This window comes from Pleurodeles waltl, chromosome 5 (assembly GCF_031143425.1).
Source record: "Pleurodeles waltl isolate 20211129_DDA chromosome 5, aPleWal1.hap1.20221129, whole genome shotgun sequence".
Lineage (NCBI taxonomy): Eukaryota > Metazoa > Chordata > Amphibia > Caudata > Salamandridae > Pleurodeles > Pleurodeles waltl.
In genome coordinates, this window is record NC_090444.1 from 1,426,023,759 (window position 1) to 1,426,042,423 (window position 18,665).

The 18,665-nt window shown below is 44.5% G+C and overlaps 1 protein-coding gene across 2 annotated transcripts in view; it reads right to left on the minus strand.

Moving 5' to 3' along the window:
- The window catches only part of SMAP1 (small ArfGAP 1), a 677,565-nt gene that overhangs the window by 351,812 nt on the left and 307,088 nt on the right, over window positions 1–18,665 (minus strand). Inside the window, exon 5 of one of the 2 annotated variants that reach the window (XM_069235710.1) lies at window positions 4,861–4,938. The exons of the other annotated variant lie outside the window; for it this stretch is intronic. Within the exon in view, the coding sequence (XP_069091811.1) occupies window positions 4,861–4,938 (78 nt within the window). The remainder of the gene's footprint in view (window positions 1–4,860; window positions 4,939–18,665) is intronic. 2 annotated transcript variants of the gene reach the window in all.

Consider the following 18,665-nt stretch of genomic DNA (forward strand, 5'->3'; position numbering starts at 1 on the left):
CAGTGCACTGTGGACTGTGTGCCAAGGGCTTGAGACTCCAAAAACCCACAATTCCATGACTCCAATGGATGGCAATATTCCATAGAGAGAGAGACAGACGTCAGCTAGACCTACCCTAAGACACAGTTTTCAGTCCTACAGTTACTCTGGCAAGAAAATGATCTCTTTGGCTGTCCTACGAGTTAAGTTAAGGCATGCTTTCTCAGGTAGGTTGTGCAATGTCCTACACTATAGCAAACAATCCAGTTTCTTAATAGTGGGATTTTCAGCTACTTACATATCTGGTGGGTAGAATTGTTCCATTGTCATTAAAGCTAAACTTCTCTGGTCCAAAATCTCCTCCTTATAGACAGTAACAATAGATCCTTAAAAATAGCTAAGGTCCTTATATTTGGGACACCCCATGAAAATGTGGCAGATAGCCCGTACGCCAAATTACAAGTGCCCTAGGCAACAATGCACTTGTATGACCTCGGAATATCCACCACGTTTGTGACAGACCATCCCATTCGCCGATCTATAAATAAGGCCCAAAATCCTCAGGCCCTCATTATGAGTGACCTATTAATAACACAGAGATAAAAATATCTTAACAGAATTACGGATTGTGTGATATTACCGCATCTGTTGTTTCAAGGTGCATGAATCCTGCATGATATACAGAGGGCAAATCCTCTAGGTCAGTGGTTCCCAACCTTTTGACTTCTGTGGACCCCCACTTTATCATTACTGGAGCCGGGGACCCCCACTGAAACTTTATTGGAATCCGGGTACCCCCCATCGAGTCATTACTGATAGCAAGAGACCTAATCTGTTTATATCATTTAATTTTCTAAGCAGTCGCGGACCCACTCGGAACCACTGCTCTAGGTCATCCTGTCATCAATAGCAATGATTACATCTTTTGCTTATAAACAGATGTCATTATGGGAACACCAGTACTGCATGTTACCTTCCATTACATAGGATAACGTAACGGATCAACCTGTGATTCCCAGCTAATATTAGGACCCAGTGCTACTGATACACCTTATACCGGTAACAAAAGTTGTGGTATTATTACCCCTAAATTCCAGACCGCTCATAATGAAGTCATTAGCAGATAAACAGTAATTACAGCACGTTACGGACAGACACTTAATGTGCATCTTGCCACCATAAACGTTTCTGAAAAACTGTTGTGACCGAGCCCTTGTCAAATCCAATATCTTCTGTAACCAAATATGCAGTACTAGTGTAATCCTGAATGTTAAAAAGCAAAAAAGTTGGTTAAATAATAAGGAAAACAAACAGGGGAGGAAATTAATAGATGGGCTGGGTAATGCAGAAATACCAAAGTCTAGTGGCCACGATATGTAGAACTAATTGTGACAATTGTGAACATGTGAAAAAAAAAATTGGGGTAAAATGGTAAGCTACTGCTCTGGGGCTAGCTTGCAATATCGTCTGGCTAGAAGTAGGTCCATCAAATATTTCTCGCCGAGCAGTCACTGCACCATTTTCATGAGGGGCATAATGGGATTATGCTCTTCCTTCTAACTAGGTAAGCCTATTCAGGGCCTCAAGCTGCCATGGTGAGCTAGAGGCACAACATCCCACTGCAAAGTGACAGATTATAACATGGTGCCAGTCTTCTTCATGCTGATTGTCGGTGACCGCTTCACCAAAGTGAATGTATGTGGAGCAGAGATGGGAATTATAATCCCAAAACCTGACATCTCAGAGGATAGAGGCTGGTGCCTAAAGAACGCAGATCTGGCTGTGAGCTATGCACCCCGTAGGTTTTGGGACTCTCTGGCAAGGGAGCCTCAGACAGGTTGAGTCATGAGGGCTAGACAGGTGAAGAAGGTCTACAAAGATAGCACAACTTTAGGATTGTCTGATGGGAATCTTTGCTCTTCACACCCAAGAGTATGCCTGAGATTGTGGAGGACTACCAAGCCACTGAGGCCCCTTAAGGTGCAGACAATGTATAGTGACTTGCACCAATATACACAGAGTTGGCATGTCTTGGGAGATCGAAGGCATAAATAAGAGGGAGAAAAGTACTTTTTGCCGCAATACCATCTGCCTTAAGAAACACAAGAGACACGGAACATTAGTCTTCACCAAATCAGGCCAAAACCAAGTGGAACTTTCCAATACACCACAAGTAAAAGTAAAAGGAAGGGAATATCTGCTGTCAAGACATCTGCGACCATATGCGGATGTTTCATAAGAGCAGACAAAATTGCAAGACTTATCCTCCAAGATCAAGGCTGTCAAGTCAACAGTGTCATATGTGACAGGAGGATGCCTCTAATTATGAATTCTGAGGAAGAGGGCTAGCCTCCCTGATGTATGGAAGCCATGAAACATTTAGGAGTGGCGAGCTCTGCGAATGTGTACTAACGTTTAATGTGGATTAGATGTTTCCTGACACCTTTGCAAAGTTTCTAAATCAATACATTTTACTTTCTGATTCAGCACAGCAAATCAGTTTGCAGAGTATAGGCTGCCAATGGGCGGTGCAATAAGAAAATGCAGTTTTGATAGTGACTGCAGTCCTGAGCTGTGTGTGCAATGGAAAGGGATACCACGTAAAAAGCATCCACTGTGGGACACGAGGTGACATTGGAGAGGTTAGGTATGTCCCCCTGGCTCCAGAAGACTGTCTCAACAAAGGAAACAGGTTGAAGCTCATTAAGAAAGAATTACTGGCACTGGCGTTAGCGACATCCTCCTGACGCCCAGCAAAAGTGAGAGTGGTAAGTGGCCTCCTGGTGCAAGTCATCAATAAATTAATGAGTTGTTTCTGGTGATGATGAATGACATCAGGAGGGCCTTGGAAAATGCCAAACATTGGAGTTAGGCCAACTGATCAACCAGTTAGCATGATACTTACTACCCCAGGGGTGTAGAAATAGCAAAGAATTCAATTTGGCTTCATTTTCTTCAGTATATCGTTAGTCCCATTTATCCTTTTTCCTCTGACCTGCCTCTTATTTCTTACTTGACTTGCACCAGAAGAGGATGTTCTTTTTTCTAGCTTTGCTCAAGAGTCACATCTTATGTTTACGGGACACAATTAATTTGCTATGCCAGACTGGTTCATTATGGGTGGCATGATTTGCCACAGTTATACTTGTGAGAGTATTAACTTCCCTAAATAAAATAAGTAAATACAAGAAACAGGGTCACCATTACATTAAAGTTAATAATTTTTAGGTCTGGAGTTTAACAGGACCTTTTGATCTTACTAAACGATGTATGGACCTACAGCCAGCCCTCTTCATGTATCGGTCTGACATTGAATAGAAAAAAATACGCGAGAGTCTCAAAAAACACTAATAGAACCTGGTCTATACAATTTCACAAACAAAACAGATACCTAAAGAGCAAAAACTTTCAACCTTACACTGGTTCAACAATAGTGCTTATATGTCCTATTGGGCACAATCTCTAATTTGGATCATTGATGCCCACTCAGTAGACTTTTCTATATAATACTATCCACATATAAAAAAGTGCATTTCATTATCAACATTTATTGCGTATTTACAACAGTGACCTTGATTAGAAAATGTACACTTATATTAATGTAGTCTTTGTATACTTTCATCAGTGTGTTTCTAATGAAAATATTTTTGGGGTAAAACACCGAAAGGTAGCCCCCAATATGCAGTTGGCGATACTAAAACCTGTTTGCGGAGTTACAGTCCTGTTTTTTTTTTTTTTTTAATTTAAAAATAAATAAAAATAAATTAAACAATTTGACAGGGGCTCCTCTTGTTATGGTAGTCTCATTATTGGTCTGTTGTTGAGTCATTCCCATTTTCCTTCTGTCCACTAGAGCATCGGACAAATGGTTATCCCACTTGAGACACTGACTAACTCATGGGCGGCTCCTCTGTTTGGGCGGAAAGGAGTCACTCCCCCACCACTCCCGCCAGCAACAGCAGCTGCCAAACGTCTACAATACAATGATAATAAACTGTGTTTATTACCACTGTATTGTAGAAGGGGCGGGGTCACAGGCCGTGACAAGCACAGAAGGGAGTGCTCAGCACTCCCCCTCAGTACGCATGTATGTTTGGCCACCCGTCTCAGGCTGGACAAACATACACACGCACTAAGCTCTGTCGCCGGGTTGGAGAGAGCAGGCAGACTCTCCCAGACTGCCTAGGAGAGCCCTGGCTGGGGCTCAGACCAGCAGCATGTCATGCCAGCAGCATGACAGCAGCGTTCAGATTGGCCACAGGGCTGGCAGGGAGCCTGTGGCAAAGGAAACAGGAGCTGCGTGAGATGGTGGCGGCGATGGAGGCACATTCAGGTAAGTTTCACTGATTTCTCCCCCCTCCGCCCAACGCGACCCCGTCACGCGCCATGAGCTGCTACTGGACTAACATCATTGTGAGTGAAGGCATCCTGCTGTTATACAAGAAGCACATCTACACATAAAGTAATTCCCTATATGTAAGAGGCTAAAATAGCTGTATCATTTTTGAGACAAAACACTTTTTGGCTTTGGGTATTTTTTGTGTATACTGCCGAAGGCCCAGCTGCTCCCCCAACAATAAAGAAATACGATAGCAATGATGAAACAAAATAAGTACTGACAAAGCAAAAAGGCTGGCAGCCAACAATGCCAATCCTTGTTGCACAATGGAGTAAATCCTTCTCTTGCTTCACATCATGATGGATGGGCCTGGAGAACTTGCACTACCACAGCAACAGGCATCAGACACAGGAAACAAATGCTCCTTGAAGCCCAGAGAAATGTTCCCACACAATAAATGAAACCACATTTTCAAAGCATCTGTGTGCCAACTTAAAACATACTGCCTTCTAAAAGATTTCACCCAGGAAACGGCACGATACCTCCAAGTTGTTCTTCTCAGAAGCAGCTTGCAGAGAGGGAGAGGAAGTCAAAGGCTGAACAGCATCGGAAGAGGACATCTGTCCAGCGCAGATGAAAGAGAAGAGAAAAAGGAAGGAAGCAGATGATCACAATTAGCACACAATCAGGGAGGAAAAGATAGTGTGATCTCGTTTTTAGCAAGGCAAGGTAGGAATCGCCAGATGCTACACAGGTGACAAAGCAACAGGAAGTTCAAAATACATTTGCATGGTCTATCGTTTTGAATTACTGGTGTTACTTGCAGAAAAGGCAACCAGGTAATGTATTACTTCTGTCATGTAATCATGAATGATTTATGACAAAATTTACTCGGCTACAAAACGCAAATGAACCCAAGATAAGATGACATCACTGGCAAAAGAAAAATTATTACGTTTTATCTATTGTTCAGCAGCATCCAATGCAACTGCTGAAATATTAATGTCTCCCGCTGTGAAAGCTCGCTGTCGGTGCAGGGGAGGCGAGGGTTTTTGTTCCCGTGCACTGCAGCAGCATATTCATTTCACAACAGAAAAGCTGGGGCTCTAGGAGTTACCCAAGTTATGATTAGAGCTCTAATGAACTGATCTCCATTAAAAAAAAAAAACACACACACAGCAGGCTTCACAAAGCTACCGGTTAATAACCTACCGACGTAGCAGAGTAAGGGAGACAAATCTATTACAAACCAATCTGGGCATATTTTCTTCTGGGAATGAGCAGACAAAATCCCATTTTCACGGCTTTCTTTTCTGAATTACCCAGAGGTAATATGAGACATAGCGGTGTTTGCATCAGCTGCACTTTGGACATGAAAATAGGTTTAATCTAAAAGCATTTACGCTCATCTTTCCTGTAGCTGGTTTCCGCATGCATAGTTGAGCACCATAATGGACACCTTATCAGCCCTATTTTCTTTACTGTAAAGATGTGAAGGAAATGTGTTTTCACAAAATGAGCTGTATCTTTTCAGCAACAACCCTGCATTTCTAAGCTGTACTATTATCATTGGTGCCTCGATGGAACGTGTATAAACATACCGGGCGCGTCAGACAAATTCACTAAAAAATATGAATAGGCAATAAACACACATTTTTAAGTACTGATACATGGGGTGCTGAAGATTTTAACTACCTTATCGTCAGCCTTTTTATTGTGTTTTTCTCTATGAATACTTTCTTTCTTTTATAACTCAAATTGCTGTTTTCTGGAAAATGTAGAACTAGGACTTTTTATATGGTACAAATCAAATCTAACAATTCTCAAAATGATAGCTTTTGAACCTTTCATAACGTTGCTTCTGAAAATAGAGCTATCCAGTCACTTTTGTGACAGAAAACGTTATGTGTTTGTGCTCAGTTGATGTGTATGCCTGGATCTACACAAGCACACGAGATACAGTATGGCATTGCCTTAAGAGGCTCTATTTCAACAGAACCAAACATAAAAAGACCTTATCCAATGGTAGTGGGAGGAGCAGAGTAGAAATCTTGGCATTGCGATCGTGGCAATCTACAGATAGTGAACTACGAGAACCAAATGAGCCCCTCTACAATATTATTCTCTCAGTCACCCCAACACTGATCCTCCTGTAACCCATCCAATCCTTAACTCTGCTCTCCCGCCTAACTCACGTGACAACCTACCCCAATGCTTATTTTCCACCACCCTAACTTCACAATAACTGCTTCTGCTTCAACCTGCTCCCGCTGCAGTTAGCACTGATGGAGTGCCACAAAATCAACACCAAGGCTCAGGCACAGTGCCCACGACTAAGATAGCATAGGTACAGATTAGCAAGCATGGAAGACGGAGCCCGTTCCATTGATATCTTTGAGAATTTCCTCAATAGTCAGAGTGTGGGGCAGTGGGCCATTGCAATTTCCTCACTGTTCCTTGAGAATCTTTCGAAATTTGAGAAACCAAGGTCCAGATGTATTTCTTATTGGTTGCAATTTCCAGTGTGCAATTTGTAAATCCACCTAGGTACAAGGTCGCCCCCAAAATTCGGAATATGAGGAAGTTGAACTCAGACCTACGTCAATACAGCACGGATGGTCGACTACAAGGGTGAGTAGACCACCAAGTCTGCGAATGCTTTTCAATAGAGAAACCTTTTTTTAAGCAGTCAATTTTCATGAAAGGAAAGGGGCTGATTTGACACAAAAAAAAAAAAGAGTATTCCTTGTTCGGTTTCTTTGAGAGGTGGAAGTAGGGCTTCCTGAAAATGTTTTCAACACTCACAAAAAAAAAGAATCCAGCAACCCCCCTCCCCCTTTCCTTTTGCAAATCTGTTACCAACTTGGAGGCTGGTAACCTTTAAAGGGTTTGCAACCAGAAGAAGGGCAGCAAACCATTATTACATTGCGACTGATATCCCTGTGGATGACTCTAGACATTGCAGTTCTCCAATACAATTGAGCATTTGGCACTCCATGATGTAACTGTTAATGGACACCACAGCAAACCACTTGAAAGGTGAGGCTCCAAGAGAGTTTTTTTTTTTGCTGAGTGGAACTGTTTTTTGTTTCGTGGGGAAATCAGAGAGAGAGAACAAGAAAGTGAGAGTGAATGTGTGCGATATGAATGCTATCACACCCAAACAAATGCTTGTTATGTGAACCTTCATCTGTTTATTGACTGTCTTCCTCACCCGAAATTGCATGCATTCACAACTAAAACACCAATCAACACTTAAATAAAGTTAGAGAGTCGAAATGAATGTAGCTGTATACTTACGTAATTAACCCATACACATCCAGCAGTAATTAAGAGACTACCAATATCACGTTGACACCCAGGATGCCCTCCTGAATGAAGGCCCCGTGAATTACCAAATAATGTAGTTTTATATTAATCTTGACTAACTACCAGAGGGATAGGTAGGAGAATAACACTGTTGAGAAAATAATCGCGGGTGAAGTCAGAGTATCATTTCTCTACTTAGTTCAGACTACAGGTTGGGAACCACTGTATTAGATAATTCGGTATCATTCACGGATTTAAGAAAATTATCTGACGAACATTCATGTTTGGTGATGAACACTAGGCTGTATTAATTTATGCCTGGATCATCAGTTTTCATCATGATACACTGAATATAGTGAAACTGGACTTTGTCAACAGTGTCAACACTATCAGGCACAGATGCGAACATTAGCATCAAAGAGAAAAATAACGATTCATAATTATGCCATTAATTCCACTCGTGTGTCGTAGAGAGATCAAGAAAGCTATAAACATAATTTGTGAGCTGCTACAAAAGATTCTGATCACTCATTTATGAATGAAATATATAGGGGGTCATTCTGACCCCGGCGGGCGGCGGTCGCCGCCCGTCTGGAGGGAACCGCCATTCGGCCACCCCGCGGTCAAAAGACTGCTGGGGCCATTCTACCTTTCCCGCTGGGCCGGCGGGCGCTACCTAAGGTAGCGCCCGCCGGCCCAGCGGGAAAGGGGCCTGCAACACAGAAGCCGGCTCCGAATGGAGCCGGCGGTGTTGCAGGTGTGCGACGGGTGCAGTTGCACCCGTTGCGCTTTTCACTGTCTGCTAGGCAGACAGTGAAAAGCAGGCTGGGGCCCTGTTAGGGGGCCCCTGCACTGCCCATGCCAGTGGCATGGGCAGTGCAGGGGCCCCCAGGACACCCGTTCCCACCAGCCTGTTCCTGGCAGTACAAACCGCCAGAAACAGGCTGGCGGGAAGGGGGTAAGAATCCCCATGGCGGCGCTGCTTGCAGCGCCGCCATGGAGGATTCGCCCAACCGGGGGAAATCCGGCGGGAAACCGCCGGACCCGGTTTTCCGACCACGGCTTTACAGCCGCGGTCGGAATGGGCAATGAAGCACCGCCAGCCTGTTGGCGGTGCTTCAGTCATCCGTGGCCCTGGCGGTCTTGTACCGCCAGGGTCAGAATGACCCCCATAGTCTTTTCTGCAGACAAAAGACACCCTCAAAAAGGTACCCATCAATGTGACACCAGGAAGAAACTGCCACATAACATCCAGCTTCTCTAAACACGTTCAGCAATGAGACATGAAGAGTTCTTTAGGAGAATGTATAATATGAACATTGTGTAGAAACTGTATGACAAAGCACTGACTAAAACACATCCTCCCCCACAATTGGGAAAATGAGCAAAGCTATTTAAAAAAAAAAAAAAGCAAAATTTGCATACACTTAGGTTGATAAAATATTCTAATAATCTTGAAAAAATTAAGGCCCATATACATTTTCTTAACACAAATGTAATCATGCCTCTACATAGTACTAGAAAATTCGTGTCAAGGATATCATGTTTTCACACCATTTTCTACAACTATCATGCGCTTCCTTTCTCTCATGATTATCCACCACATTCAAGGGCAGAAGAAAAAGTTAAAAACTCTTAGCCACACAATGAGGTTTCCTGACTAACCTCTGCAGCTATCTAAACAGATTGCTTCCCACAATTTACTCTCATCAGATCTCCTTTGTGGTTCTGATGGCATTTACACATTCTCTGACCTTAACGTAAGAGACAAACCTTTTCAAATTCGTTCTAGCACTCGTCCAAATTGAGCTAACTTGGTTGGACTGTCATTCCCCCAAGCCAGTGAAATTGAGTCTTCCTTGTAACATTCTTTGGAAACGTCCTGTGGGCCACAATTCTTTGTCTCAAAACCTCCCAACACACTACTCTCATCAGCAATGGCCATCTTAACATCATCATTCACAAACCTATATCCCCATCCACAAATCCGTCCTTTTGGGGAGAACACAATGATGCTTGAATATGCTAAGTACCAAGAGGCTTTAGAAATCTACACATTTCAAACAGAAATTAGCTGCACACCACTATTTGTGATAAACTCATCAGGCACCTCTTCATGTGACGACTTAACTATCCGAAACTACACAGTTAGTACTCTTAGTTTTTATAGACATAACATACTTGAAACAGACCCATTTGGATGCTTAGTCCAGGAGTGTGAGAACATACCTCTCACTAAGCACCACATCTCAAGATGACCTAAGAAATCTAAACCCAATTAAACCCAGGGATTTTCAGGCACAACCACCATGACCTTTCCAAGTTACCCTAGTCTTGTCACTGACTGCACATTGCACACAATAATTCATAGCCTTCTGCACCTGACGATCCATTATTTGTTTCCAAATAGTGTCTCCCTGACCCTTACCTTTGTCACTCCCTTTATCAAAATGACTTTTATGAATGAGCCAGGACGCTCAATTTTTCCCTAACCTCATTTGGAGAAATTACCCCTACACAATTTAATGTCAACAACAACACAGATTACCTCTCACATGCCAATTCCTTTTCAATGTATCATCTTGCAAAATACCATCAGGCCAAACTCCTCGCAGATATTCAGTGAGTTTTTCTACACACCGTTATTTTTCTCTGCCTTTGCCCATTCTTCACTTCCTATGGACTCTTCGCAAACATACAGCAACACCAATGGTCAGGCACCATATGGTTCCCAGAGATTGTAGACTCAAAAGACAAGCCATAAGTCTATTCTTTGAACCAGGCAATAATCCATCTCAAAATCAGAGCGTCAAACCATTCAGCCACAGACAAAATCCTTGTCACTACACTCTTAGACCCTTTGCAAGAAAACACTTTAACAAAGAGTTACCATCATCCCGATTTTAAAGCCCTGCAAAAAACCCTACAATGCGAACTGGCTGCTGCACTGATTAGGCCATTGCCTGTATTCAAGACAGTCAACAACCAAGGAAATGACCGCAGTGAAGTGAGCTGGGTTGTGCCTATCAGGCAGGAGTCGTGTCAGTGGCGTGTTGGCAACGCCACATACCAGCAGGGGCTTGCGTGAAAAAGACTGCCTTGCAGTATGGACCGTAGCGTTGTGTGGTAGTGGACAGCAACCCGTATGCCAGGAATGGCTAGCATGAAAGATTTCACTGTGACAATTGGGCAGGAGTCTGTGTGCTGTGAGATACAGTCACCTCGTATATCCAACGGGGTCACCGGGAGTCAAGAACTGCGACCTGATCTGCCACCTCCCGGCGGAGAAGTGAGGCAAAGTGGAAGCACCAGCGCACCATCACCCTGGCGAGGGACCTACAACAGGGTTGTTGCAGCCACATGCTCCCTTACCCCACCGGAGAGGAATCGGACACCAGAATGGAGAATAACATCTACTCCTAATGTGAGGCGAGAGTAGGACAGGGATTCGCCATAGAAACACTAGAGTTCCAACCTCAAAGGGGAAGGGGTGACGACTGTGCAACTTTTATGTGAATGTCATATTATTCTTAGTGTTAGTAGCAGCAGAAAATAAAATACTTCTCTTTTTTCATAAGTGTGTATTTAGCTGGATTTACCTCTGCTGCTTTGTGGACGATGCTCATCAATATCCAAACTTCCCTTGTTCACATAACCCTCCTCCACCATACTGAATATTTTGCTAATGGTCCAACTACATCCAAAAGGCAATCCTGACACATACCCAATCCTTTGACTAACCTTTTAAGGGGATCACAGCCTCCTTTTCCAATAAAAGCCAGATGTTTAGGATCTAGCTGAGGGGTCATCATAACCTTGTACTCCAATGAAGGTCTTGAACACTTGGACCTCAGTCTGACCCTGACCTCCTTAGGAATTTACTTCCTGAGCCAGGAGTGTACGTAATCATCAACATGCTCTAAAAGCATCCACTCTGGTTAAAGTGGGTGTCTAATTAAAAAGGGATCAAACATTGAATTCCCCCAAAGGATCTGTTAATAAATCTATATCAGTATCCTTCACTGTCTCCTTTGGCTATTTAGACTTTATAACTTCTGCACCTTCTGACTAATCAGTCCCAGACTCGACAAGCAACTTACCTCAACTTTGGAGCTACCTGAAGGCTCACCACATAGCACCGTAGAATGCCTATGGCCTGTTATAATATTTTTAGATTCTCTCTCTGGGCCTTTGTATTGCCCACTATGTGTCCTTGACACCTCCATGCCACAGCCACCATGATCCGTCACTGAGGACTTCCTTCTTTTTGCCTGAGTAAAGGTGCTTTCTCTTTCTAATCACCATTCCTCTTTTTTAAAATGGGAAGTCTCACCTGCTGACCAACATTTTTCTTCTTCCAAACCAGTCTCATTATTTCCATCATAGCTTTTAGCTTCTTTTCCAGCCTTGTGCCCAATTCAGTAGACGTTTTCTCCAAAACCATCTTCATCCTCTCTTCCAACAGTCTCATCACCCATATTAGACTTTTCTTCACTTATTTTCCTAATACAGAAAATTCTCTGAAGAGATGACCCTTAATCAAACCTCTCAGAATAGCTAAAGACAACAGTAATATATAAGAATAATCAATAGTTCAACAATAAACTCTCTTCCAACACCAGTCCAACAATCTTCAAATAATTCTGTATGTGCTGGGCTAGCAACTCAGTCATAAGTAAGAACTCTAACCTCAAAACGAAGAACACCCACAAAAGGGGCGTGGCCAAGGAAGTTAAGATGGCGGTCACACGCTAAGAGAGCTCCCAGACCCCTATGTCTTCACTGACAGCCATAAGTACCCCGATTATGCCCTAATTTGTGCCCCATAGTGCCTCCTGCCCTCCTCTTGTGCCATTTCTGTCTTCGGAGGCAGGGCAACCCCATACATTGCCTCCTTTGGAAGTACACGTGGCTGCTCCAATATGGTGGCCTGCACACGCAGATTGCTGCCTGACACACAGAGGGGCTCCGCAACGAGAGGCTGACACGGAGGGAAGCACCTGGATTCTGGTGCCCTGCAGGGGCCTCCAGACCGAGGATTCTGGGGAGGGTGGGTGGGGGGCTTCTTCTCCCACACCACCCACCTTCCCCTTCACCCACAGCGCCAGGCCTATGGATCGGGCTGAGGTTCCTCCCTGGTGAGTACGGCCCACGACTGCCCTTGGCTCAGCCCTCTTCCCCCGTTGAGACGCCATTATTTGCCTCTGCAAGATGACGGGAAGGGAACAGGAATAAAAGGAGGCCTGTCTACAGCTGGACTGACTGCCTGCCTGCCACACGCCTCCCGGACGGATTGGTGGCTGCGGGCCCCCTAAAGCCTCTTCTCCTCCCTTCTGTGCCATCCTTGGGGCCCCACCCAGTTGGAGGATAGGCCTTGCTGTGGGCCCCGCACGGAGCGAGAGGCCTTGACTTAACCCTGCATGAGAGGGAACTGAGGCACCCGGGGCTGTGAGCTGGGCTAGTAGAAGACCATCTCCTATAAAGTAAAAGGGGACATATTGCAGGAAATAACCCCAGCCCACCCCTTCACTGCTGCACAGAAGAGGCTGGAAGCATATGGCAGACGCAGTGCCGCGGAGAGGAGAGGAAGGGGGCCTACATTTTCACATGAATCTGGGAAAAAGACAGCTTCAGGGAGGAAAGATCGAATCTCCTCAGCACCAGACCTCTGGGAAGTAGCAAGCAGGCTGAGCCTTGGACGACAAGACCGTAAGCCACGGGCAAGGACAAATCGGCCCGTACAGCATCCTCACAAACTCGTATGCACCCATATACCACTGGTCCCAAACACTGCCGCCACTGGAAAAGGTGCAGGAGGGAAAACCACTGCCCTCACTGGCGGCCTTGCCACCATACTCCAAGCTATCCAATCCAAAATTGGCGAGGTACGTGAAGACGTTGCTTTACTCTGTCTAGACCTCTGCAAAGCTACAGCAAGGTTCACAGAGACTGAATACCAGCTCTCCACAGCAGAAGATGAAGAAACAACTCTTAAATCCCAAGTGACAATCCTTCTCGCACACAACGGAACTCCACCATCGAGCCGAACACGCAGAGAATTGGTACCAGCGCAACAACATTCAAGTGATCGGCATACCGGAGGGCACTGAACTGCAGCAAGCTGCTGACTTTTTGGAAAACTGGATTAAAACCTGGCTACCATCTGACCACCTGTCGCCCTGGTTCACAGTTGAACAAGCCCACCGTGCACTGGCCATCCCTTGGTGCAACTCTTAGACCTGTTAGTAGCAGCTCGCATCCTTAACTTTCTGCAACAGGGATGTCTTTCTTCATGAGGCTCGCTCTTGCCCAGAACTTTGCTGTGGGGATGCCAAAGTCCTCTTCTTTCACGACTACACTTGTGATATCCAGCAGTGACACCACTCATACATGAAGGTCAAGCAGAAGTAAAGAATACGGGGACTCCAATATCATCTCCTCTTTCCTGCAAGGCTTAGAGTGATCCACGCAAACAAACCCCACTTCTTTGATACCCATGAGATGGCCTGGCAGAGGCTCACAAAGGATCATCCCTGCTGAGAACCTGCAGTGAGCCCCACACAAACTTCCAACATTCCAACATCAGCTACCAATGTACCGAAACCCAAGCTGCAGTGCCGACGGACCTGCTCACAAAAGCGACAGCGTGACCCCCTTCACACTCTATTCATTCTCAAAAGGGCATTCCGTCCCTGCTGCTGACCCATCAGTCACCCTACACGGAGGAACGCCAAACACCCTGTGAAGGCATTCCCAATGAGGCAGACACTGATCTTTCCAGCAATCCTACATTATGACTCTCCAGCATTAACCTATCTGCGGGGGCACAGAAAACTATCTCTAGCTAAAATACTGTTCAAACAAAACCCGATTGCTGATATTTATCCTTTAGAGAGGAGGAGTCCACCACTCCCCTTTTAGGGTCGAGCATGCAAGCGCTCTGGCCCCTGTAGTAATCTCTCTGTGGGCTTTTAACCACGTCCATCAGTTTCGTTGGTTCGTGGGATTGCCTTTTAAAATTCACTTGATTACATTTGTGTAATGTAGGGTGTTTAGCCCTCCTCAGGAGCACCGTGAAAACACACAAGGCTCCATGTCTTCCACTTGGCTTCTGGACCACTTTTTCTTTTTATTTCCTATGCAGCACGATCTCACTGGGCAGTAGTTGAGTACTTTGCATGACATCGACCCTGTTACATAGATAACTGCATAAATGCTGATATGTTTGATTGCGAGTAACTACTGTTTCATTTTGTGTGCCCCTTCATGCTCATGCAGTGGCGCTTTAAATTGTCTTGCTTATGTAAAACTGTATTACTTTTCATTTTTAATTTATGTGGCAAGAAAAGTCTGATTTACAATGCTAATAGCTTTAAGTCCAACAAATGCAAGACCCATTGCATTGCAAATGCTTGTTGATTTTGTGTCTTGTTTCTTAGTTCCAGATTTTCAAGAGGGGCAAAAGATGCTTCGGGGGGACTTCCAATCCGAAACGCTCATGCCATGACAGCGTTCCGTATCCTCTCCTGGAACGTTAACAGTCTTTTAGACCAAGTGAAACGCACTGCAGTTCTCAACTTTGCACACTGATACTCTCCTGCTGCTCCAGGAGACTTTCCTAATGGGCAATCACTTTCCTTTCTTAGCCAGTAAAGGATACAATATGGTCTTCCACATGGGATATACCTGGGGATCAAGAGAGGCGGCTATATTATTGCGACAACCCTTTCCCATGGTGGTGTCCCGCGAGGTGAGGGACCCTCTTGGTCACTCTCTGGCCCTTACTGGAATGCTCGAGGGACGCACCAACAATCTTGTGAGTATATAACCCCTCCTGTGGCCCTTTACACCTTTCTCAAGAACCTTGCTGCCCACCTGCTAGATCTCCTGCAGAGTGTGCCCTTGATAGGAGGCAACTTTAATGTAGTCCCTGAAGCTGATGTCTTGGGATCAACCACCCCCCCCACACATCTCGACATGCTGGTGCTCGCCACCTTTCTGAATGGGCCATCTCGATTGGCCTGTGTGATGGATATGGCACCTGAGGCACTTGCAATTCGCACACACGACTGCGGCACTCCACACTCACTCACTAACAGATCCAATCTTCATGGGCGCATTAGACTGCCGCAATGTCACCCATGTCCAAATTCTACCAAGAGGCATTTCTGACCATGTCCCGACTCTCCTTCATCTTGGCTCCTCCAGAGACACCTGCACCCGATATGGCACCTCAGTGCCTGGTATTTGCAAGATAAATCATACGTCCACACCCTTGAGAACTTCAGACTTACTTTAGCAACAAGAGCACGGTATCTTCTGTTAGTACCTCTGGGTTGCCAGCAAGGTGACCCTGTGAGGATTCACTAAGCGACACCTTCGCCTATGCCATTTCATGTGACCCAATTAAAGGCTTGTGCCCTCTGCCTGGAGACACCCATTGCAGCAGATCTAGACGAGGAGACTGCCCAAAAGCTTCACCTCTTCAGAAACAAAAACTGCCACTAATTTTTCGAAGTTGCCAAACATGTATGGCATGCCACAACAGCTAAAATATACAGCTGGGGAGACAAGAATGGCCAACTTCTGTATTGGCTTGCTTCCCACCACCAAACTACTAGGATTGTGCCCAATTAATTGCTGACAAAGGCAACACAATATGCACGCTAATAGAAGTGGCACAAACCTTTGCCCAATACTATCACAAACTAGATGCGGCCCTGCCTAAAGAGGACATTGATTACTCCACACAATTCCTCGAAAAATTATGCCTCCCCCGACTATCCCAGAGGGAAGCTCAGATGCTGGACGAATCTCTCAAAGCCACAGAAATAACCACTCCTTTGTCAGGGATGGCCTCTGGGAAAACTGTCAGCACTGCTGGCTTTCGTACTGAGTACTATACTACCTTTAGGGAAGTCCCAGTCCCTAGACTGTTGGCCCTCTACAATGAAGTACAACAAACGGGCACCTTCCCACCAGAATTAGACACAGTTACAAACATAGTGATGCCAAAAACACAACCTCCCACCATTTCCTGTGCAGCTTAATATCTTATCTCTCTCATTAACTCTGAGATCAAAATCTTTGCCATCATTCTGGCAACTCAGCTGAAACGTGTCCTGCTCAATTTGGTAGATCCTGATCAATGCGGATTTATGCCAACCAGCAGCACAAGAAATCGCATCCAACGCCTCCACGTTGCCCTGGCCCACCAACATTGCCTCACAGCAGACCTAGAGTTCTGATCTGTTCCTTCGTAAGGGAGCGCGACCCATCAAAAACCCCTGCACGAGTGCTAATAAGAAAGGCTACACATTTCCTCCACCAGTGCGATCAGCACGAGGAGCCGACGTGCTGAAAACAAGATTGAATTCTCAACTGAGCCACATGCAGACGGCCAAGCGAGTGCTGAAGCCAATGCCAACCTTCAACATTCAGAGCTCCTTGCGCAGCCAGCTCAAGCACCAGGCACGCACTAAATGCCATGCGTGCTCACAATTGCCAAGCTCAGCGGTCCTCGGGCGATAACAGTGGTTACAGTAATTATCTGCAAAAATAAATTTTTCCCGCTAAAGTTTCAGCGAATACCGTATATATTGTCTCTTAAAGCCTCTGATATCCCAAATGGCCCAAATGACAATAAAAACAAATGTATAAAACATAACATTAAATATTTATTCTGGTAACGATAACCCCAAAATACTAAAACTTACAACATATCAATATACAAACAATATAATCAATATACCGACAACAAACATCAGCCAAACCAAAATTCTCTCTCTCACCGCACAAGTACTTAACTGCAGGAGCAGTAGCAAAAAAGAAGGTTGAGGGTTGGGGGTTCTGTGTTTTTATTGTATTGGAATTCTAAAGTTCTATATGCTTTAAAGGAGCTGATGTGAGTAGTTGCGATAAAGGATCATTCATAATGCTAGCCTCCAGGTTGCCATAAAACCACATATATTAACAGAAATGAGTGTACAGCCATGGGTCTAGGGATTAATGGGCTGGTTTATATAAAGCCTTTAAAGTTGTAATATTTCATTGTCAGGCAAATGAGTATGACACGTTTGCTAAATCCTGCTGTATTTTTTTTTCAGTTGTGTTTGGTATTGGTTCGGTGACGAACCAATACAAAACAGATCTATAAATATTGTTATTATGGTGAATACTCGTGGGAACCATTTCACGTGCAACGACTCACGAACCCGGATTCCGTAGAGGATAAAAGGGCTTCCACAGAATAGATGCACTTTTTACAGTATGCACTATGTCATCCCCATGAAGCCACAGACATATGCAGCATAAAACCAGTCATGCCCGAATCACTGACAATAGGGACATGGGAATCCAAGCCACATACTCTCGAATAATGATAAGAAAGCAGGCTTTAATATCCTGTTTAAGCATTTAGTTTAGTCTATCCTGTCGATTCTCCAAACAACCACATATAGACTACACCCTTCTCACTGACACAACCATCATTTAATCCTTATTTCAGTCGCAATTGACTAGCTAATACTAATGCATGTTTTGCGACTGAGAGACGGAATATTTGATTGGATCTGTATGTTTAACTCTACTGTCAGTCAACAGGATCACATAGAAGGATATAAGCTATTAAGGCAGCAGGCTGAAACATGACAGTTCATATTTATGTGACAAACGAGCACACACTGTAGAGCAGCTCTTAAAAACATGTAAATGTCCTCCGAGAAATTTGTGCAGTCTGTTCTTTTCTTTAAAAAGACTAACTTGCGCTTGATGTGAAGACTGGGGTTCTCTGGGGATCTTATTACAAGCGATGATAGTATGCGCCCCACGGGGGAAGAGCAGAAGCTAGCATTTGGCAGGAATTGCTTATGGCAAGGTTCTGTCAAAAACAGCCTTGAGTATGTTATAATTATCTAAAGCTTCAAAAGCCAACTAAATAAAAGAAGAGAATATTACTGTTTCTTAGTAACTAAACTAAAAACAAGGAGGGGCTGATTGAAAGAGAAACTAACACCATGTAGGTTATTGAGAAAATGCT